The sequence below is a fragment of the Centruroides sculpturatus genome, unplaced genomic scaffold (genome assembly GCF_000671375.1).
Source record: "Centruroides sculpturatus isolate CEXI.00-Female unplaced genomic scaffold, Cexi_2.0 scaffold169, whole genome shotgun sequence".
Taxonomy (NCBI): domain Eukaryota; kingdom Metazoa; phylum Arthropoda; class Arachnida; order Scorpiones; family Buthidae; genus Centruroides; species Centruroides sculpturatus.
Genome location: NW_019384492.1, coordinates 799,632 through 825,137, shown reverse-complemented (window position 1 = coordinate 825,137; position 25,506 = coordinate 799,632). Strand labels below are relative to the sequence as shown.

At 26.3% G+C, this 25,506-nt stretch overlaps 1 protein-coding gene across 1 annotated transcript in view; it reads right to left on the bottom strand.

Annotated features, from left to right (window-relative positions):
• Positions 1-25,506, bottom strand: part of LOC111621814 (adenylate cyclase type 3-like) — a 68,470-nt gene that overhangs the window by 17,286 nt on the left and 25,678 nt on the right. Inside the window, 14 exon segments of the mRNA XM_023364061.1 lie at positions 6,592-6,719; positions 6,805-6,903; positions 6,973-7,119; positions 7,211-7,369; positions 9,016-9,097; positions 9,174-9,424; positions 9,496-9,612; positions 11,747-11,834; positions 11,998-12,159; positions 12,271-12,362; positions 19,193-19,361; positions 19,531-19,689; positions 19,763-19,890; positions 19,961-20,072. Coding sequence (XP_023219829.1) covers positions 6,592-6,719; positions 6,805-6,903; positions 6,973-7,119; positions 7,211-7,369; positions 9,016-9,097; positions 9,174-9,424; positions 9,496-9,612; positions 11,747-11,834; positions 11,998-12,159; positions 12,271-12,362; positions 19,193-19,361; positions 19,531-19,689; positions 19,763-19,890; positions 19,961-20,072 — 1,893 coding nt within the window.

The following is a 25,506-nucleotide window of genomic DNA, read 5'->3' as shown; positions in this document are numbered from 1 at the left end:
ATCTCAAGAAAGAAAAACACGCGGAAGAAATATTTACCTTTTGCACGAATAATAAAAGCGAATAGTTATTTATCTAAGTAGAGAAGTTATTCGAGATTTCAAGACAAAGGACAGAATGGCGTGTTGAAATAATTTATAAACAATAAAGGTCTCGTTGAAGCCCCCTGTGGGATTTCATTGAAATAATATATTTTAGCAATTTCATTTGCGAAATGGCATAGTCACGTAAATTCATACGCGTGTTCGATATTTCTAAACAAACTTTATTGGTTATTACATAAATGACATTTTGAAATTGCAACTAATTAATCCGAAGAAAATACTTTGAAGAGTTTCAATCAAATTAAATGAAAATATTAATCTACAAAAGAACACGTCGACATCTGTTTAATTTCCGTTTATCAATTACATTTTAAGTATCATTTCGATAGTCAAAAAAGAATATATCTATAATTGGCTATTTTTCATACTTATTACATAATTTTTACAATGATTAGTTTTATGTAATTGCTGCATCTTATCTTTTTATCGCTGCGTGTTTACGTCGAGAGCACTTTTCTAGATGTAATTTTTAATTAAGCAGGAATTCAAAATTGAAAAATTGAAAAGTTTTGAGAATTTTCTTAATTTCGGAAATTTTCATTTTACAAAAACAAAATGAAGACTGTGAAGTGATTTATTAAGAGCAATAATAACAGAAATCTTATAGAATTTTAAAACAAATATTACTGTACTTTTATATTAGTTTTTACCAAAAATTTTACGGGACGAACTACGTGCAGCAGCAACAAAATACCAAAAAGGATTAAAGAAATACAAATATCCAGACGAAAAATAGGGCATAATAAATAAATTATAAGAAAGTAAAGATGCATGAAATTTTATATATAAAGGAGTTTGAAATCATTATACTTGTAAAAGAAACCTTTTATGGATTATGTTTTTCTTCTTTCTTGAAAAAATTGCCCAATATGAAAATGAGATGTAAAAATAAAATAGTAAATTATAAATTGTGTAATTTATTCTGTTTAAATGGAAGAAACCTTTGGAATTCTACAGAAAACAAAAAAATATATTTTATAGAAATCGAAATTAACTAAAAAGAATTTTAAGTTTTACCGAAAAATAACTTTCAGCTATGGACACTGAGCAATTTATTATTAAAATTCTCATTTATTCGAACAAATTTATGAAATTCTAAACTATCCAAGCTATGTGATGTAACCTACTTGTGTCAATAAAATGAAGTCGTAAATTAAGCAGAAGCCAGCAAAGTTTGCTGATTCACTTCTATGGATTATTGACCGTTTGCATATAACACGATATACATTAAAGTTGCCTGTATACTTATATCGTGTAATTATCTTTAATTCTACGATACATTCATAACAAAAATGATCTCGTATTAATTTTTAGGCACAAATTCCTTAATATATTTGATAAATATGTCTTTTTTAAATTGATATTTTGTCGAAAGCTTGTACTGGACTCGGAGTAGAGCGGGCCTTTTCAAGTCTATTTGTTTTTTGAAAAAATGCATAGAATGTTTGTTAGAATGGAGAGAAAATACCTCTTTAAAAGAACCTTTATAAGGAATGATTATTTCCAAAGATTACATTCACCAAAGAAACTTTATATAATGGAAAAATATTTACCAATAAATTCAACCAAAATAACAACCTACATCAGATATTTGAAGCGAAAAATTGTCTTTAAACCAGGAGATTCTCAATCTGGTCTCTAGCGATCCTTGAGGGATCAATCAATTTGTCTAGAGGGGTCAATAAATTGCTAAGGGTCTTTTGGGGTCGTCGAAGAAATATTTTTAAATGCAATAGAAATCTTTTAAAGTTTAATAAAATTATTATTAATTTCAGTCAAGTAAAATTCGAAATTAATTCCTATTTGATTATTTAAATATGAATTAATTGTAATTTCAAACAAGCAAGTAAAACCTTGTAAGGAAATTTTTGAACTACAGTAGTTAAAGACAATTTAATAATTTTAATTGAGGAAATAATTCTGTCAACTTGACGATTAAGAGTGGACGTAAATACAAATGTACAACATTTAATTCATACAATACCTTAAATTATTATTTTTATTTGATGGAAATTATAGATCTTTGTGTAAATCGTAAGGAAATAAATTCAAAAATAAGCATAAAATCTAAATTTGTATGCAATAAACGTGTTAATATATTTACATATAAATTGTTTACATTTTAAAATTATTCATAAAATCACATTTTATTTTAAATATTTTTTATCTTCGGGACACCGAAAGAAAAAGAGAAAAACATAATAAATCCGAGGCTCATAATCAAATTTTGTAACATGGCCAACACAATTCATTTTTAATGCATTTCTAATTAAATAAGAAAATTAAATACATTATAAAATGTAATTAACTCTGTGCTATCTTAAAACATTTACGTTGATTATGATATTCTCAGCTGAATTTGTCAAAGAGAATATTAATTAATTAAAGGATTTTGTAAGGACAACCGCTTGAATGAAAAGACTTGAATAAATATGCTATTGTCGAATATGCATAGTTTCTTATATTATTCCGAATTCTCCTTTAATCTTAAAATACTTGAATTTCATTATTCACTCCGATTACTTTTTTTTAACATAATAAATTAGGTTCATATAAAAATTAAAATGGAGACGTTACAATAATGATTATTTAAATACCCTCGATTAAATTACGAAGGAGTTATATGCTGGAAACTATTCTTTAATATCAAAAGAGTAGAAAAGTCATAAAAGTTTCAGCGAATTCCGAAAAGGGAAAACAGCACGTACTCTGTTATTTCCTAATTTGTAATTCAAGGCACTGCATTTTTAATATTATGAAATACTATTTCTTTAGAAAAATTGGTTTTCTTTTAAATTCAATAGAAATAGAAAGCAATTCTTTTGTATATTATTCTTTCCTAAAAGTTAAAAGAACTTTCATATAAAGCCTTTAAAATAATTTAGAATTCTTTTTACCTATTGTAAAAATAGAATAAAAGTTATGGAGGTGGCCAAAAGTTTAGCAACAGGCGGACAAAACTTGAATTTATTAATTTCAAATGTAATTCTAATGTAACAGCCACGTTGGCACGAAGGATTGCAAACAAACAAATCTAAAGAAAATTTTGTAAAATAGTTTAATATAATTCCTTAACTATTTTGTGTATGAATTAACATTGACTGTATGCAGAAGTAAGAGAAAATAGATAAATCGAATCAAATTTAGTACAAATTTTTATTAGGCTTTGGATATAAATCAGAAATGGAAGTCCTTTCTATTTGGTCTTTAAAACTCAAGAAGTAGTATCCTTAATCTGTTCATACAGACAAAATAAACAAACTTAAAACTTATTAATTTCGTATACAACTTAAATTTAAAGTAGATATTAAGTAGATAGATCAAAATTCTATATATATTATATGGAAACTTATTTATTTGTCTACATTGTATATACAGTACAACATGCTTATTATAATTTATTGGACTGAATGTAATCTTGTAATTGAAACCGTTATAAATTACAATCTCCCAGAAGATAATTTCAAACGCTTTCGAGATTTTGATTTCATCGAAATGCTCATCGATATTCTCGTGTGAATTAAATTTGCATTAAGTTTATAATTTAAGTATTGATGGCGGTAAACACCCGCTTTACGTTTGATGTTTTATTTTGCATCGAAATTTTGAGTAAATTAAATGGAAACGAAATTTCCATTCTGGAAGAATTCGCAGAACTATTAAATTAATATACAAGTTACAAATTAATACAGTAATTTCAATTCTACGTAAGGAATTTAATTTATAAAATGCGGCAATAGATTCTGAATTAATCTGAGTAGATGTAATCTTAGCATGGTAAACGTTTCGTGATAGTTTTTGTTTGTTATGAAACATATAAATGATTGATTAATCGATTACGGTTAACATATTGTACGGTGTATGGTCTGTTACAACTACTCTCTTTATGGCCAGTTTAATCTTCAATGGGATCGATCAGCATAGATATATTGCCCATGTTTAATTAGAATATATTATAGTACGCTATAAATTATAGAAACTTTCACTGTGAATTTTAAAGTTTCTATAATTTACACTGCTCGCCTTTTGATAAATTTAACAGTTAACTTAAAACTTTCAAAATCAATGACCTCATTTAAGTTCCTACACTGTCCTTGACATATTTAGATTATACCTAATGGAGAACACGACACGAAAGACATAAAATATCAGTTTTAAATCTATTATAGCTTACTTTAAATATATATATATAAATCCAACTATAATTTACATAATTTGCTCATGACTAAAAAACCTGAGTTTCTCAACAATGCAATTTCGAATTTATTCTAAAATCAGAAATTAAAAGAAAAATCAGTATTGGAAATTCTAACAGAACTTCTAATACTGGACAAGATGAAATATTAGTTTATTAATGAGGCCATAACTTATGCTAAGACTTAAGAAAAGAATTGGATATGAATTTTAATCATAAAGAATGATGTATCATCGGAGGAAAAACAAGAATTTCGAAAAACAAATTCGTGGAAATTTGTACAGTAAAGTATTAAAATATTTAACAACACGTTATTATCATTTATAGAACAAAACTAAAACATCATTAGTGTCAATACTACAGAATACATTCTTTAAAAAGCTCTCCTAGCTTCTTTTATATTCAAGGCTAAATATATATAAAATTATACCATTAAAATGAAAGAAAATTATAAAGAATCGATTTCGAAATAAGTATTAATTTTTACACTAATAATAAATTAATATTATATATAAAATTAGCATTTTTATTAAAATACAGTATAATCTAAGCAGATTTGTATATCACTCAATAAATTTTAGGAGATTTACCTCACAATATGATATTAAATTTGCTAACACAGTGTATGCTCACCACTACGAAACTACCAGAGAAGATTTCATTAAACTAATGAATGTTTACATTTGATCACTTATATAAAAATTAATAATATTACTAATTATTAATAGCCCGTTAACAAAATAAACTTATAATAAATTAAATATTTTATTTAAAAATGAATAATTTAAAACAAACGGGATATCAATGTCATCAACGTATGTCTAGGTTATAAAAAAATGACCATAGGTCATAAAAAAAATGAATAAAAAATCTCCAATGATTCAGTAAAAATAATAATTTCTATATTTTTTTCCTCATACTAAAAAATCAATTGTGACAGTCAATAGGATGCTTAATTTAATAGGTGTAGCTTAAATGTACATGAAAAAATATATAAATACACTTTTATTAAATTTAGAGAACAGAATTTTGACAGTTGTGGAAAATTACATAAAGTCTAATAAAGAATTTGAGATATTTTTCGATGCTGAAAATGGCCACAAAATTTTAAAAAAAGAAACTAATTTGAATGAAAAAGACACGTAAACTTATGAATAAATTACTATTAATGTCTGTCAAAAATGGCAAAAAAAACAAAAAAAAAAGAAATTTTTCTCTAAAAAAATCCGTAAAATGTTTAATTCTTTCAATATTAAATAATTAATTTATCTTTACAATATTTAGTTGTTTTGAAGCAAATTTATTGTAAATTTTAACAGCAATTTTTTTTCTTTACTATAATAATTCTATAAATATTATTGCAATTTTTAAAAATTTAGTTAAAGGAAAAAAATCTATATTTTAAATTTACAAAATTTATGTAATTTTTTTCAACAAGTTTTAATTGAGTTGGGCATTTCGAACGTCGATAATATCGTAAATAATGTAACATATATATATATAATTAACGTCAGAACTCGCTCTTAAAATGATTAACGTCACAATGAACGAAAGAAAAGACAAAACATATGAAGCGTGACAGTAGAACGTTAAAGTAAACTTTAACTTATTTTTCGCAGTTTGTCATTAATTTTTAATTATTAAATTGACTTTTCGCAATTATTTATTCCCACGACCGAAGAGCGTAAACTAAGCAACAACATAACCACGCAAGCTTTTTATTATTTCCAAATGGTTATCATTTTCCTTAATAATCCTATATGATATCATTACCACGTAGAAGATAACATAAATTTTCCAGAAAAATATTGATTTTAACCAAAAGGTCGGAATGTAAAAATATTTTTAGTCATTTAATCTATTTTATCTCTTTTGAAGTATTCGACCAATTTCCTAAATGATTTTTTCGTTCTTTTATTAATTTTTTTTCATGTAAGATGTTATTAAATCAAATGCGCATAACATTATTTTTAAATGGGTAGTTGTAAACTTAATAAAGGCATAATTAAAGAATGAAATAACTATAAAGAATTTTATTATAAAAGTTCTTTTTGTCAATTCACTATGAAGACAGGTGAAACTTCAAGAACTAACAATTGTATAAGTGTCAAATATAAACATTTGCTGTTACAGTTTAAACTTGAATTGTTTTTTTACTTTTTGGCGTGTGGATTAAGAGCGAAATTCTTTAATTAAAAACTGCATTTTTTTAGCACAATTTTTAATTCAATATTTAAACTATAACAGCTATTAATTACTAATATGCATTATTTTATAAAATAACTTGTTAATACGGACCCATTCGAAGTACAAAATTGTTGAAACTTTCTTTATTGATGTTGTTTAGAGTTGCTTTTAATGTCAGCGCAAATTCGGTTAACCTAGACAGATGAGCCCACTTCTCTTTAATTGGAGCATCTTGCTAAATAATATATAAAATTAATTGTGTAATTATATTTTATCTCGATTATAACTTTTGAGTTTATAAATTAATTAATATTACTTACTTTAACAGTTTCTTCTTCACTCAATCCACTGGCAGCCATGTAAGTTGAACCGATTGTTTTTATTTTAATAATATCGCGAAATCTTGGCTGTTCTAAGAGCTGTAATACAAAAATTTATTGGATAATTCGAAATTATTTAAAATTAATTTATTTGTAACGTATCCTTACCGCATCGTAATCCGAGATAACTTCATTTAGAAACCTGAGGCATTCTAATCCTTGGTTGTTAACCGTCTCTTCTGTATAAAAGTCTGAAAAATTCGGCATGGCTGCAAATAATACTCCAACAGCTTCGTAACTTTTACTGTATAGTTCCTATTATTAAAAATTTTAAATTAAACGGGAATTTTTATCTTTTTCTTAATTAAAAAAAAGGCTTTAAAAATGAAATTTTTTTCCCACTAACTTCGTCTTTTTTATTTCTTCCTAAGAAATGTTTAGCGACGTGAGGTGGTAATATATTATAAACTAGTGCTTCGTTCTTCCTTCTCATATCTGCTACCTTCTCTCTTTGTTCTTCTACTTCTTTTTGCCATAGAAATAACTTCCTAGATGTTTTTTCAAACTAATAATTAAAGAAATAAAATCATTTTTTAAACACCTTATTCATTGGCATATTTTAATCAACTAGCAGATTTGTGATGAACAGTAGCAAATTTTTAATATACAACAATGAATAGAAACTTTATTAATTATTTCCGAAATATACTATTTATTAATTATACAATAGGTGGAAAAAATGAGATTTCTATATTTGAACCAATCTATTTTTTAATTTTTAAATGTTGAATTTATAGTTTAAATTGTAAATTAACACCTCTTATGTAAATAAATTTAAGAATTTAACTGTATTTTCTGTATAAATTAAATAACAAAACAATACTATTTTACAAATTTTATAATTAAACTATTAGAAATTTATTATTTTATATAAAACATCCTTTTAAAAAGATGCCATTTTTATTATTTGAATAAAGTTGTTCAAAATACAACTTTATTCAAAAATAATAAATTTTAATTTTCTTAATTAAATAATGTTAATAAAGTTTGATTTTTATGAAAATTTCTTTTCATAAATAATATAATCATTATTATTTATTATTAAGGTTGACTTAAATTAATTAAAAATTAATATCTTATTATTTGCGTAAGGAGAAATGTGAGTTGTTGTTAAGGAAAATTGAAATCTTATCCATAAATAGACAATGTCGTATTTTCAAATTGTCAAAACACACGACAATCATAAAATGTTTTTAGGAAAATGTCTAGAACGTAAAATAAGATAGAGATGGTGCATTAAACATTTTTTTTTCTACGTTCAAATAAAGATAACTGGTTGAACAAAGATGCTACATTATATATCTATCATTCGACAAATTTCTCATTCGGATTGAATTCCATCAAAGTTTATATATAAACCAATAGCTACGGCGAAGTATCTTATTGCATTTTCCATTAATTTCTTGAGACTCTAATGTCCAACCGCTCGTTCTTTGATAAAATCTCGAGAGATGCAATCTCCTCAACGTATCCTTTCCATTCGTCTTACTCGGATATTTCATGAATTATAAGTATATATATGCACTTATAGAATATCCATGGAAATAATAAAGGAATTTATTGACAAACTCGTATGTCGGCATATTTTAGATTATTAGTTCTATTTTTATTTCTTGTCTTCAATAAAGTCTCTCAGCTAATCATTCTAACGGCCGTACTCACAACCAAGGTTCAAGAGTTAGCTTGAAATTAACCAAGTACTAGTGCTGGATAACCACCAAGGCACGTGAGATACTGTACATGTACTGGTGCCTCACGTGCCTAGTGGCCTGTGTTCCCAAAATAAAGAAAGAATATACAACTATAACGGTAAATTTCCTTACAGAATTATAAATTATGATAACTACAATTAGACGTTATCAATTTATGATGTAAAATTATGCAGAGAGGCCCCAATCATCTGTATCAAGGGCCTCGAAGGTTTTAATCCACCACTACCATTCACAATACTTTTAGTACGTGAAACTTTTTCTTCGTTAACTTTTAACTGTTTGTGAAGACAATAAAATAAATACAGTTTGAAATTATATAATAGATTTAGATTAAATTGAAGCGAAACACGAATATTGTTGTATTTAATATATAAAATTGCTACTGTTCATCTCCGAAGACTTATATTGAATTTCAAAAATGTAAATATTTTATGTTTACCTGCCAATTAATTATTATAAGACACAGCGAGACTCCAACAAGAATAATTGATAAACTCTCTTGATGATAAATATTCAGTTGTCTGAGAAATTTATCATTTTGTAACGTTAATTACAAATGGATGATTATAGTATATAAGTAAAATATGATTAACTTACTTTTGAGGATAGAACGTGGCGTCGTACCAATCGAGCCACGAAGACTGAAGCAAGATATTAAAACAACACTGAACGAGTATTATAATTACTGTAAATAAAATTTTGATCATGTGACTGATGTTAGCAACAACGGTAACACCGAGAACACCGAGTATGCTAAAATAACTAAAATAAGGAGGAAATGCTGCACTATTTTTGGAAATTATAAAAGTAGTATTTGGATTATTGGAAACGGGAACCGAAGAAAATATCTATAATAGGAAGAAAAAATATATGTATATAATCGAATTACATTTTTACATTTTAAATTATTGTTACTTACCATGCTAACCAAATGGACGGCAAACCACGTTGATATTAATGTTATTGCAATTCCTATTCTTAACCAAATACTTTCTTGAATTTTTTGTGAAAACGACGATAATAATTTTGGAGCCGACTGAAAAATATTTTTATAGAATTAAATTTGTTATTAATGTGTGCATTTTTATTATTTTTACATTTGTATTTAGATTAAATTTATATAATATATAATTAGAACTACGAAAATATTCAACTCTTCAATAATTCTAACGTAACTTGAATGAACATCCGAACATTTTTCTAATGTTGAATTGCTTTTAATGTATTTTTAATCAAGTGCTTTTTGATTATTAAATAATATTTTTCCTATCACTACTGAAATATTTCGCCCCATCTTTTACAAACAAATAAAAAATTCATTATTCTTATGATTATTATTTAATTTTGTTTAAAAAACAAATAATATATCAGTTATTTTATATATTTTTATTCATTTTCGTTATCGTTTAATAAATAAATAATACAAAAACACGTAAAGTACGTGTCAGCTTCAAATTAAAAACGTCACATTACCCAAAGTGAAATTTCCACGTGCATCCAAAAATCTTTGGCCACGTTTCACTTTATTACAAACATTTCACGTCGAATTAATGATATAAAGTTACGGAGCAATGTATAAGATATTTGTAGTGACAAGAACATTATTTAAAAGAATTAATACGTGAGATGAATTAACAATGAATGTGGTTGCATTACTTAATTAGAAACTGCTGGAGAACGGAGCAACAATTTTCTGAAACGATCTCCATACCTGACTTTCTTCGTGTTATTCGCTTATAACCGGTTTTATTTTCGATTTTGAAAATATGATTTAGAAGGAAAAAACATGTTCAGAGTTTAGTATTAAGACTTTTCTTTTGGCTGTAAACTCGTTAAGAATTCGTCATTCGGAAAACTTTTTAAAGTAGAAATAAACATTCATTTTTTCAAAACTGAGAAAAATGAAGTGCACGCTACGAATTTATAATATGAATGATATTTTTGCAATGTACCATTTGTTTTAAGAAGACTTTCACCATATCGTAAATATAACTATTCTAAATAACAGTACTGGAATTACGAAATAAAAACTACAGTAAATTATCATACGAAGTGAATTTAACAATGCATATATCACAGGTATTACGTGTAGTAGTAGTATTGAAGAACTAATCAGTGCTTTACAAGTGATAACTTCTTGACATAAATTCTATAATGGATGTGTATTGCAGAAGCCATTTCTTTACACAATGTATAATCTCTACTTTGTCCTTTATGTATCACCTATTCGATTTTCGATAAACTTCCTTAAAATCGTATTATTTTCGTAACGAACGTGTGACAGTTTGCTTTTTTTTCTTTTATTTTCTTATTATTGAATAAATGAACGTTTATTTCTGTGTAGGAATATTTTCTGAATGATAAACGGAAATATTTCATTAATAACGATATAACATGATTTCTATTTAATTTGCAAACTCAATTTTTTATATTGTTTTTACTTAATTCTTGTTTATATAATTTATAATTAAATTTTTAATTGCATATTATAACATTTAAAACAGCTTAATTTTAATATTTATAGTTCTTTGCTTCGTTTTGATATAGTTTTTTCCTCCTTTTTAGGTCTGCTATATCTTTGGCTGACTTGATCGTCACCAGAGTTGAAAAATCTGCTTGGGATTGCAGTTCTAACCATGTCAACGCTGTTTCTAAGACATCAAATTCTCCACCGAGCGTAGGCGCAGTGAAGAATTTGATGCCTTAGAAGCCCGCCACTCATTAATCATACTTTCCTATTTGTACCGTAATAAATAAAACCTAACACTAGTGTCGATAACGAGAGAGCTGAATAGGGGGCCTACAGAAGATCGCCTACAATCGTTATTACATAAAAACTTCCGTAATTTTTGAAATTAGAACGATGTTCTTTCAAGTAGATTTCGGTTATTCGATCTTCGGATAATCTACTCTCTATTGTACTAATTATATATACTGATTATAATTAAGCATCATGGTAATTCATGCATAAGATCACAGCATCTTATCAAACTTAAATCGATGCAAAGAAAAATCTTGTTTTCTATTTGTTTATATTGTATTTTATATTATATTATATTGAAAAAAATTCAAATATTTACACATTTATTGTGTTATTTACATAAAACATTTAATAATTTTGTCATATTTTTCGATCAAACAGATTGAAAATAAATTATAAAGACGTTTACCTTTGACAAAAGCGATGCAATTATAAGGAAGAAAATGCTACTGATGACAATCAATCCACACGGAAAAGTTACATAAACGACAAGGCTCCTAAAAGTTAACATCAGAAATTACATTATACATATTTACATATATTTTATAAAATTCTAAATACTTCGAAGCAATATGTTTTATTGTCCTATTACCTTTTAAGTAATAAAAAATAAAATTAGAATTATATTGAAATTTTTATACGTAAACAAACAAGACTTACCCATACATAACGAAAAAGTAAGCAGCCATATGGGAGATAAGAATGACCAATAAACCTCCCATCGAAATGCAGCTGGTGCTATCTGTGCTGTTTTGATATTGATCTTCCAATTTCGGATCAATAAACCAAAGAGTAAATAATCTGACATATTTGCCTAAGTCTCTAGATTTTAAAAATTTTAATAATTATTAAAATAACTTAACAATTTCTACGGTTTATTATAAATTAACTCTTTGATACACATAAGTACAATCATACAAAAATGATTCTCACTGTCTTTCTGTATTAATTAACTCTTTATGAAGTCTCAAATGATATTCGTTGACGTCTTTCCTAACATTTTCCTCTTCTGTATTATTTTCTACCTGTATCAAATGTAAATTTATTAGAATTTTATTTTTATTTATATGTTTTTAAATGATAAAGTTGCCAATTTAACATATTCCTAACACAATACTAGAATTGCTAAATTTCAAGATCCTTTCCTGGTTTATCAGATACAAAGATTAAAGTTCAGAAAAACAACATTGAATCATTCTATGATTAACTTGAAAAAATTTCCTGTATAGAATTGATTGTTTCACCAATTGAGTGCTAATGACAGAGAATAAATAGGATTTTCTTTGAAAGAGATTCTAAATAAACTTCAACATCTTTTCATTTTGCTAGAGAGTAATATTAACCGCACACAGTTCGTGTTTATCTATGAAATTTATAACGTTAATATGTTGTATCTTTAGTCATTTGTATAGTTTCTATGAGTACTCTTTACATAATACCCATAAGGGAGTAGTAGAAGTACCCAAAAGAGACTTATGTATTAAGACTCTTATGGGTACTTCTGTAATACTCCCTTGGCTATGTTCTAAATAACCACGATTCTTGATGGAGAGTTCTAGAGAATTAATTAATATCGAATTTAATTATGTTCAGAGTAATTTTTGGTTTTAATTTAAAAATATGAAAGTATAGAAAAGAACTTTAAATATATAATTAAAATAAGAATGTGAGATTTAATTTTTGACCTTTAAAATGATGGATTATTACTGTTTAAATACTTTTCTGAGATATAAGATGAATGGATTATTTATGAGTTCTATAATAATAATAATAATATTATTATTATTATTATATTTAAAAAAAATTCGGATTAGTGCCAAGTAAATACCTCTTTTATACGAGTTAGAAGGCATCAATCTTTGTAACATTGTGTAAAATATAAAGAAAATGATTTGGAAAGTTATAATTAATTGATTAAAAAAAACAGAGATTGAAGAGAGTTTGGAGGAGTGAGAAAATAGAATGAATTATTGAATGAAATCATAACAAATCCTAGCAAATTTTCCAATAGTTTTCTTAGGATTCAAACTGTTTTGTTTTTGTTTCTTTAGCAGATATCCTAGAAACGTTTGCAAACCATTAATCTTAATATTTTTAGAGACCACTAGCCTCCAAACGCACATGGGAACAGTGGAAGAAGAGCAGGTGACAGAATGCCCTGTCATTTGTTCTAGTTTTGTACAGGAAGATGTAACCGAGACAATTTCTAGTCGTACATCTGGGACAAGTTGTCTCGAGGCATACAAATCCTTACAGATCCTGAAGTGCGGAAGACAGATGTCTCAATATCATCCACAAGATGGCTACGGTCTATGTCTTTTCTTGACAGGTGTCATGAGGTATGTATGAGATCAAAGCAAGTTGTCTGGAAAATTTACAAAGAATTATCTAAAATCCTACACACGACAAACGAATATTAAATAATATAAATCCAACAGTGACGTACGGATATTGATATTAGAATAAAAGTAAAGTAAATCTCCTTTTTAATGTCTTTCAATTTATCATATTAGAAACTAAATTAATATCTTCCGCTTGTGGTTATTAAATTGCATTTTCATGCTTCTACATTATTAAAAAAAATACTAGATTAATAAAAAAAAACTTGGTTACAATATTGTTAAGACATTATAATAATGTATGTACTTGTAAGACGAAATCAATGGATGTTGACGATAAAAATTNCTTTCATTTATATGCACTATTTTTAAAGGAAATATTAGAAAATAAATAATATTTAGAGGAAAGTTATAATTAACTCTGAATAGAAATGCTTGCTGCACGGCACATTAAACTAATCTTATAGATTTACCATTAAAATTAAACACATTTTCACATAATAATAAACTTTAAAAGTAATTTAATTTAAAAAAGTAAAAAAAAAACACTCATCTCATTTAACTACACATTACTATAGAAATTGTATATTAAAAAAAGTGTATAGTGCCTTTAAATTAATTGACTGCAATGTTAAATCATTATTAAATATATGCTAAACACATCCCGCTACGATCTTTTGATAAATTATTCCTTGCTAAATACAATAAACAAATTTTCATTCTCTGAATAGCATCATCTGTAAAGAATAGTTTGAATATATTTACATAAGGTATTATTTCCTTGTTTAAAAAAAAAAGGAAGTTAAATCGAAAATTAAAAGTACAGACAGGGGATTTGTTAAATTTAAAATTATCATTAATAATTAAGAAAAATAAAAAAGTAAACATGTTTAACTATTCATTTAAAGAAAAGGAATTTTCCTATTATTTCTATTAGATTTTTACTCTTCGTGGATGGTAATGATCAAACCATCTGCTACACTAATAGAGACGAAAAGATAGATACGACCAGATTATGGCTTATAACTACATCCAGAATTTATTACGCTTTTCTTGCCTACATTTATCTAATACCTTTTACTTTACAAAATCAATTAACTGCCATTTTTCTCATCTATCTTCAAGTTAATCATTAAAAAATTCGAGAAAAATATAACTATTGTGTCTTAGCGGTTACTTAATCAACCTTATTTTGATTTAATGGCTTATGTTTTGTAATCATAGAGAGAAAAAAAATGGTATAATTAATTGTTACTCGTGTTGAAGAGGAAGCAACAATTTTATAAATCAGTTTTGCTTCTACTGTAACAATATTAATGCGTATACAGAATAATAATTCAAGCTCGGCTTCCATTTTTTCGAAGAACATTTTCGTTACATAATACATTACTCGTTGATGCGCTTAAAGCTTTTTTTACTTTATAATTTTCGAGGCAGATGATCTAGACAAAAACATAATTTTCTCATATATCATCATAGGCTAGACGTGGGAATATATGTATATATATCGTTTAAAATTTTCATAATAGAAATTTCAATAAGCTAACTCTGTACATTTATCAATAGGCATTATTTAAATGTAAATTTTTTGTAAGCTTATTCTATAGGGAAACTTCACAAGATGAATACAAATGGAAAAATATATCTTGATAATCAAGCACTTGTCTAATATAATTTGAATTCTTTTTGTAACAGAAAAAACCTCTCGATATTGAAATTTAAAAGTAAATAAACTGTAATATTTTAAGACTTAAATAGTAATTTTTTATAGGCATTTACACATGTATATCATATCTGATGAATATCTTAACCCTTCCTGACAACTCGTGTACATATAAAATTCATATACATATATATATATCGATTTTACAAATTTCTCTTGTAGAAAAGATTCATTTAAGCATTATAATACTTTAATTATTGTTATAAAGTGTAAACCTTATTAAACAGCAGTAATAATAATTGTTTAACATAGAAAAAATGTAATATTTTACGTTAAAAATTGTAATTTTTAATGTAAGATTGGTAGCAAATGTTATTTTGAACACGGCTCGCATTTACTTTTGCTACATTTGAAAAGAATAAGATATTCAATTTTTCATACAAGTCGAAAGTCATAAATATCAATTTTTGCTATTTTTACTCTTCGAATATTATCAAAGTACTTTAACAGGTACTTCAAATGCGAAACTTTTGCCAATAGCAACATACTGTTACTCGTTATTGAACGGGTCATTCTATTGAAATATAGAAACATTAGAGACGATCCATTCGCCTGTAATATGTTCTTTCCTGCATGACTCACGAGTTCTAAGGTGAAACCTGTGATCAAATATTTTACAAGAGTCGCTTCTAACAAGGGAAAGAGAATTCTCTCCGGTTTCTTATTATTTAATTTCATATTTCTCCTGACTAAAATATAATCCGTCTTTTCATTTATACATAAGAATATTTCAAGTTAAAATATTTAAATATTTTACTTAAAAAATGTAACTTAGATATTACCTAAAACAAGTGAAAGTAATTAATTAAAAACGCTCATTTTTATGTTTTGAATTAAAATAATTGCTAATTATTGATCTTATTTAATAGTTTTTTTTTACATTTTTAAAGCTACAATTAAGTTGCCCTCCCCCTTCTCCAACATTCATTTGTATTTCTTTTATATCTTAAAAATGCCATTTATAAATGAATTTTTGCGAATAATTATTTAAAATAGAATTTCCTTCTTAAATTAAAATTTTTCTTAACCGTCTTGGATGAAAGAAATATTCACAATATCCATTTTTACCTTAACAATATTTTAATTACGAAGAATTTCCATTAATTTTTTCAATTAATGCCATTCTATTTTTTTTTTTTTTTTTTTTTGTAATGTAAAGATACAAATTTTATAATGAAACTCAATACAGACTTCAGAAAGAGGTCAAAAATGTTTGTATTTTGTTAAAATGTCATGTTACTGAAACAACTTATGTTTTTTTTTTTTTTTTGTANAACTTTAGGTAATAAATTCATTTTGTTATTTACATTTGTCTTTTTTTATGGACCATCGGAGGTTAAAAAAACCACCTACGTATTATTCATTTGTTTTCTTTGAATATATAAAAATTATTTTTAAATGATAAAGTTGCCAATTTAACATATTCCTAACACAATACTAGAATTGCTAAATTTCAAGATCCTTTCCTGGTTTATCAGATACAAAGATTAAAGTTGAGAAAAACAACATTGAATCATTCTATGATTAACTTGAAAAAATTTCCTGTATAGAATTGATTGTTTCACCAATTGAGTGCTAATGACAGAGAATAAATAGGATTTTCTTTGAAAGAGATTCTAAATAAACTTCAACATCTTTTCATTATGCTAGAGAGTAATATTAACCGCACACAGTTCGTGTTTATCTATGAAATTTATAACGTTAATATGTTGTATCTTTAGTCATTTGTATAGTTTCTATGAGTACTCTTTACATAATACCCATAAGGGAGTAGTAGAAGTACCCAAAAGAGACTTATGTATTAAGACTCTTATGGGTACTTCTGTAATACTCCCTTGGCTATGTTCTAAATAACCATGATTCTTGATGGAGAGTTCTAGAGAATTAATTAATATCGAATTTAATTATGTTCAGAGTAATTTTTGGTTTTAATTTAAAAATATGAAAGTATAGAAAAGAACTTTAAATATATAATTAAAATAAGAATGTGAGATTTAATTTTTGACCTTTAAAATGATGGATTATTACTGTTTAAATACTTTTCTGAGATATAAGATGAATGGATTATTTATGAGTTCTATAATAATAATAATAATATTATTATTATTATTATATTTAAAAAAAATTCGGATTAGTGCCAAGTAAATACCTCTTTTATACGAGTTAGAAGGCATCAATCTTTGTAACATTGTGTAAAATATAAAGAAAATGATTTGGAAAGTTATAATTAATTGATTAAAAAAAACAGAGATTGAAGAGAGTTTGGAGGAGTGAGAAAATAGAATGAATTATTGAATGAAATCATAACAAATCCTAGCAAATTTTCCAATAGTTTTCTTAGGATTCAAACTGTTTTGTTTTTGTTTCTTTAGCAGATATCCTAGAAACGTTTGCAAACCATTAATCTTAATATTTTTAGAGACCACTAGCCTCCAAACGCACATGGGAACAGTGGAAGAAGAGCAGGTGACAGAATGCCCTGTCATTTGTTCTAGTTTTGNAAAAAGTAAAAAAAAAACACTCATCTCATTTAACTACACATTACTATAGAAATTGTATATTAAAAAAAGTGTATAGTGCCTTTAAATTAATTGACTGCAATGTTAAATCATTATTAAATATATGCTAAACACATCCCGCTACGATCTTTTGATAAATTATTCCTTGCTAAATACAATAAACAAATTTTCATTCTCTGAATAGCATCATCTGTAAAGAATAGTTTGAATATATTTACATAAGGTATTATTTCCTTGTTTAAAAAAAAAAGGAAGTTAAATCGAAAATTAAAAGTACAGACAGGGGATTTGTTAAATTTAAAATTATCATTAATAATTAAGAAAAATAAAAAAGTAAACATGTTTAACTATTCATTTAAAGAAAAGGAATTTTCCTATTATTTCTATTAGATTTTTACTCTTCGTGGATGGTAATGATCAAACCATCTGCTACACTAATAGAGACGAAAAGATAGATACGACCAGATTATGGCTTATAACTACATCCAGAATTTATTACGCTTTTCTTGCCTACATTTATCTAATACCTTTTACTTTACAAAATCAATTAACTGCCATTTTTCTCATCTATCTTCAAGTTAATCATTAAAAAATTCGAGAAAAATATAACTATTGTGTCTTAGCGGTTACTTAATCAACCTTATTTTGATTTAATGGCTTATGTTTTGTAATCATAGAGAGAAAAAAAATGGTATAATTAATTGTTACTCGTGTTGAAGAGGAAGCAACAATTTTATAAATCAGTTTTGCTTCTACTGTAACAATATTAATGCGTATACAGAATAATAATTCAAGCTCGGCTTCCATTTTTTCGAAGAACATTTTCGTTACATAATACATTACTCGTTGATGCGCTTAAAGCTTTTTTTACTTTATAATTTTCGAGGCAGATGATCTAGACAAAAACATAATTTTCTCATATATCATCATAGGCTAGACGTGGGAATATATGTATATATATATATTTTCCTTATCTTTATCATTGAAAAAGTACAAGTACCGAGAGAGAAATTATTTTCAGCTAAATGCCTTTAGAAATTTAATAACAAATTTAATTATTTTTCGTCATAAACGTAATGAATTATTTCTTTCTTTATTTTTATAATTACTTATTTCTGTACTGTAATCAGATTTATAAATTTTATATCTTAATGGATAATTTGGCATTGTTAAAATTACTTCTAAAAGATTATTAAATTTTTTAAAGAGTTTTTAAGCAAACAAGGCCAAATAATATTTTAAACTGTATTATATTTCATAAAAATAGAAAAAACTGTGGTATTTATCAAAAAAGTACGTCTTACTGGCTTCAGCACTTGAACTATAAAAAAAGTTTTTATTCCAGCAAGACGAATTGCTTCCTCTCTTGATGCACCATCGCCTGGCATAACTTCAAATTCACCATTTAAATAGCTGAGAGTTTTTTCAGATATATGTACACGACTTTAAAAAAAATTAACAGAAATCAGAGAAGTGGAAAACTAGACTAACAACATACAGATTTAAAAAATAATAATTATTATTATAGTTAATTGCTAAATATATTACAGGTGATAATTATAATTGTATAATTATTTTATTTTATAATTAAAATTTTAATGATAAAATTTACCCTGGTAATCCTCCACTCTCCATCTTGTTAGCCAACTCCACATCTCTGCTGTAAACGTCAAACTGCCATTGTCTCTGTCCCAAAACACCAGCCAGCACTCCTCCTGTATGCACTCCAACTCTCATGTCAACGGTAGATTTTGTTTGTTCTCTTACGGATCTAAATTAATTGACGATGTCAAATAAATTAATGACGTCAAATTAAAAAGATAAATACAATTTATAATAATTACCTGATAGCCTCGACCATGCTAAGTCCCATATGTACACAAAGCACTGCATGATCTGATCTATCAATGGGAGCACCACTGATGCAGTAGTAACAATCGCCTAAAATCTTTATTCTTAGCTGATGATACTTCTATATTTATAAAAATTACATTAATACATTGCCTTAAATCTATATTCATTTATTATTAAAAGATATTTACCTCGGCTAATTTGTCAAATCTTGCAAATAATTCATTTAATGTTCTTACAAGTTCGGCTGCAGGACAAGTGGAAGATATTGCTGTGAAACCAACAATATCAGCAAATAAAATACTGCAGAAGAGAGGAAGAGAGAGAGAGAAAGAAGAAAAAATACACCACTGTATTTTCTTTTATGTAGTTAAATGTTAAAATCGATTTTTATAAATAAATAAATATGAAAACTTTAAAATTAAAAATAAAAAAAAACAAATGTCCATTTAGATTTAATGAAAAAAAAACATTTAAAATTAAATTCGGTATATTAAAAACTGTTCTGTAATTAAGTGTCTTATTTAATTTNCATTCTCTGAATAGCATCATCTGTAAAGAATAGTTTGAATATATTTACATAAGGTATTATTTCCTTGTTTAAAAAAAAAAGGAAGTTAAATCGAAAATTAAAAGTACAGACAGGGGATTTGTTAAATTTAAAATTATCATTAATAATTAAGAAAAATAAAAAAGTAAACATGTTTAACTATTCATTTAAAGAAAAGGAATTTTCCTATTATTTCTATTAGATTTTTACTCTTCGTGGATGGTAATGATCAAACCATCTGCTACACTAATAGAGACGAAAAGATAGATACGACCAGATTATGGCTTATAACTACATCCAGAATTTATTACGCTTTTCTTGCCTACATTTATCTAATACCTTTTACTTTACAAAATCAATTAACTGCCATTTTTCTCATCTATCTTCAAGTTAATCATTAAAAAATTCGAGAAAAATATAACTATTGTGTCTTAGCGGTTACTTAATCAACCTTATTTTGATTTAATGGCTTATGTTTTGTAATCATAGAGAGAAAAAAAATGGTATAATTAATTGTTACTCGTGTTGAAGAGGAAGCAACAATTTTATAAATCAGTTTTGCTTCTACTGTAACAATATTAATGCGTATACAGAATAATAATTCAAGCTCGGCTTCCATTTTTTCGAAGAACATTTTCGTTACATAATACATTACTCGTTGATGCGCTTAAAGCTTTTTTTACTTTATAATTTTCGAGGCAGATGATCTAGACAAAAACATAATTTTCTCATATATCATCATAGGCTAGACGTGGGAATATATGTATATATATATATTTTCCTTATCTTTATCATTGAAAAAGTACAAGTACCGAGAGAGAAATTATTTTCAGCTAAATGCCTTTAGAAATTTAATAACAAATTTAATTATTTTTCGTCATAAACGTAATGAATTATTTCTTTCTTTATTTTTATAATTACTTATTTCTGTACTGTAATCAGATTTATAAATTTTATATCTTAATGGATAATTTGGCATTGTTAAAATTACTTCTAAAAGATTATTAAATTTTTTAAAGACAATTCTAAGCACGTTGACGTGAATTAAAATGAAGAGGGAATAAGCTTTTAAGGCTGTAATCCCTTTAAAAATAATAATAATAACGTCCCAATTTGCGTAAAAGCATTGTTTAAATATTATTATTTTTAGTTTAAATTTTTTTAAAATTTAAATTCCTCAAAATTTTAATTTAAAAATCATAAAAAATTAAGATGTTATTTGCTTCATTTAACCTCTATAAGAGAAGTGAAAGTGTTTTGTAAGGAAAGAAAAAAATGGGAATGAAGTTGAAGAGTTGACATTTAGCTAATGGATTTTGTTTGTTTTAGGCTTTCCTTGAGAGGGATCCCACAAAAAACACCACTAACACGAAATAGTATATATATATAAAGTAAAGCTATAAGTTACCTAAAGGAATGTAACAGAAAAAACCTCTCGATATTGAAATTTAAAAGTAAATAAACTGTAATATTTTAAGACTTAAATAGTAATTTTTTATAGGCATTTACACATGTATATCATATCTGATGAATATCTTAACCCTTCCTGACAACTCGTGTACATATAAAATTCATATACATATATATATATCGATTTTACAAATTTCTCTTGTAGAAAAGATTCATTTAAGCATTATAATACTTTAATTATTGTTATAAAGTGTAAACCTTATTAAANCCTATGATTTTATATAAATTTATTAATCGATATCTTAAGCATATAGAAATTTATCTACGAGAGATATTGGTTATAAATTTATAAATTATAATCATTTTTTGAGAAGGAAATCATACAAAATTATATCAAAATTACGTATCAATGAGTTTCATCTATAAGCAAATTGATGCATTATTCATAGTCTATTTATTATAAGTTCATCTCGGAGATTACATCAAGATCTCGTTATAACACAATAAATCTATTCATTAACGTTTGCCAAAGAATAAAAAAAAACTAAAAATATAGTTTATCTATTGCTGAACATCGAGCCACTTTTATAAATTTAATTACAAACCGCATTAACGATTACGGATAGCATAATAATTATGTTAGACAATGATGCCGTTATCATCTTAACTAGCATATTCTCCAAAGATATACGCTCGTAAAAGTGTAAATTGCATTAAAATATAGGTTTAAAAATGCAATTCCCGAGAAGATATCTTTTACACTTTATAAAATATACGTAAACTGGATGTTTTTCTTTACTACTGTCGCTATACCGAATACAATAAATACGGATAATCCGTTATCACTTTCAATATTACGAGTGTTCATGCCTGTATTATCGGTTTTTACGCCGTTATTATCAGTTTGTCAGCCAGTATGATAGCGATAACAGAGTAGAAACACGTTGGAATGAATATTCTATTGTTAACAGCAGTTTAACTTGCTAAAATACTCGTTATCCTCGACTGTAAAGAGCGAAAAAACGTACTAGACAACTTTTATCGCGCTTAAATAATCGATTTTTAGTGTTATAATAATTTATAATTGCTTATATATTTCGAATTAAGATCAGTATAACACTATTTTATCGTTTATAATATTAAATATTCCCGTTATAGAAGCCAACACGTCGCCATTATCTCTCTACTATTAATTCTAAATACAGTATTAACCGTCTCGACTTTATCTTGACTGTCGACACTTGAGCACAAATACAATTATTTACTAAAATTAATGATTAAGGTATAAATTTTTCCATTTCTAGCATGGAACTGTATGTATAATTCAGTCTGGAGGCTGGCTGAACGATCGCAAATGAGGATAAAGCTGCTCTACAGTATAATAAAGTAAAAATATTAAAGTATTTTCTAGCGGTAACGACGTAACACGGGTTTAAGTGTGGCATTTTGAAGAGTGAAATCGAATTATTTTCAGGTTTTGTTCACTACTTTGTATATGCAGATACAGCAAAAATAAAATGCTAACAAATTGCGATTGATGCTCAGAAACACTTTTGACGATTGCATTTGTTAGGGATATAAAGGATTTATATTTATCTGGAATCTAGTCGAGAATTAGCGACGTCAACAAATTGATTTTTGCACAGAGTCCAAACAACGTTAAAATCAATTTATTGTTATATTATGACGTTTTATACTTTAAAGAAATAATAAAATTTTTCTATTTTTATTTTCTTTAAAAAATAAATATGAAAATTAATTGAGATTCGAAGTTATTTAAGTTTTTTTTTTCCTTCCCTCCTTCAAATTACGTTAGGAAATTTTCAAAATGATTGGAATCGACTGACGTCATTGCATTAAGAAACAAAAAAAAACTATCAATTTCACGGTTCAAAAACGCCAAGATACAAAACATTTCGTTGAAAATTCGAAAATTCGAGCCGAAGAGAAAATATTTCGTTAAATTTTTCTTTCTTTTTTTTTAATAGAAAAATTTAATCGCATCCCCACATTAAAAAAACCGCAACCCACGCAGAAAACGTCGCCATTTTGTTTTTGGTCATTGCCAATTTAAATTTACCGAATAACGTGAAATTTAATTTAATTTATTATTATTTTTAATAAATGCGATTTATTAATGAATCCGAATTTTTATTTCTCTCGGACAATTTAAATGATAAAATGATTGATAGGAAAATTTCATATGGTACGACGGAAATTGTTAGATGATTACTTCCCTTTACAGGTAATGCACAATGTTGAAAATCATAAAACTAATACAAAATCTAAGTCTACATTAATCATACCATTTTTCGTTTTACCAAACAAAAAATAATATTAAAAAAATTGATATTTTACTGAAAATAGTCGATCGATCCGCTAAAGAATTAAAATATGAAGATCTTTGCAATAAAATTCCGTTTTTCTGCAATGATTAAAATGACAAATAGGAAAATTTGCATAATATTTTCGTGTAATTCTGAAAATTTAAAAAAAAAAATCTAATTATAGAAAAATTATAGCATGACAGAGTTTAATTCGACCTTGAAACAAAACAGAGGTAACTTCTATGACGTAAATAGGAGATACATTTATGGAAAGGGAAAAAAAAAGAATATGTATATTATCAAATTCGATTATTATGTATTCGATAACTCGCATTAAAAATATTACAATTTTCATCGGATACTACGAATAATTCGCTATTTTCGCGAATAATAAAGAACAGAAACATTAAAATTCCCGAGGAATGTTTGAAACTCGATTAAACGGCGCTCATTTCGATCGGAAAATTCCGAATTTGTTTCGTGTTTAAGCGAAAATTACACATTTTTCATCTAAATAATTCACCAAATAAGGACATGAAGTGATGCAAAACTTTCAAAATTTGTATAAAAAAGAAAAAAAAAGCTGTGGATTACAATAATCCTATCTGTATTAAGAATAATCTTTTATAAACTTACGTATAATTTTTTCTTTGAACTTTTGTACAAAATAAGAATCTATTTATTGATATTAAGCGTTTTAAAGAAAGATTTACATTTTTATATATTAAGAATCCGTTGCGCAATTTTTAATCTCGAGGTTAAACGTAATTTTATCTAGAACAGTTACGAGCAACTCGTGGTCTGCGGGGTCCTAATATGCTGCCCTAGTGGCTTTGGAAACGTAATTTTATTTTCCTGTTTNGCTAATAACGAGTAAAATCGTCATTAAGTCCGATCCTACTGGAGATACACGCGACCCCTTTATCTCCCCAACCCCTCGACCTTTAACCACTAAAATTTAATAGCATCAATCCCCATAATAGACAAACCGCCCTGCAAAATTTCAGAAATTTTTGACAAAAAGCACAGAAGTTATTAAGCTTCAAATAGGGTAAACAAAATCGTGCCCCCATACCCAAACTAATATACATGCATACAGGGGAAAAAACCCGATCTTTTTGCGAATTTTCCTGTTATATATAACAGCCAGAAAATATTCTGAATTGAAAATTTTATAATAATAATAATAAAACACAATAGAAATTATCTGCAGTAATTTTAGCACACATTATTATTAAGTTGAGGTAATGAATTAAATTTACAGAAAAATTATTTGTAGAGTAAGAAACATGAATAAATATAAACAAACAAACTGTTTTTCTACTAATATACGTTATGAAATATTTGAATTTTACTTGGAAAGGATTTGTATATGGCATAGATAAGACACATCCGCCGAAAGAAAAGTTTTGGAAGAGAAATACTGAGATCTCATTATAAATCCATTTGA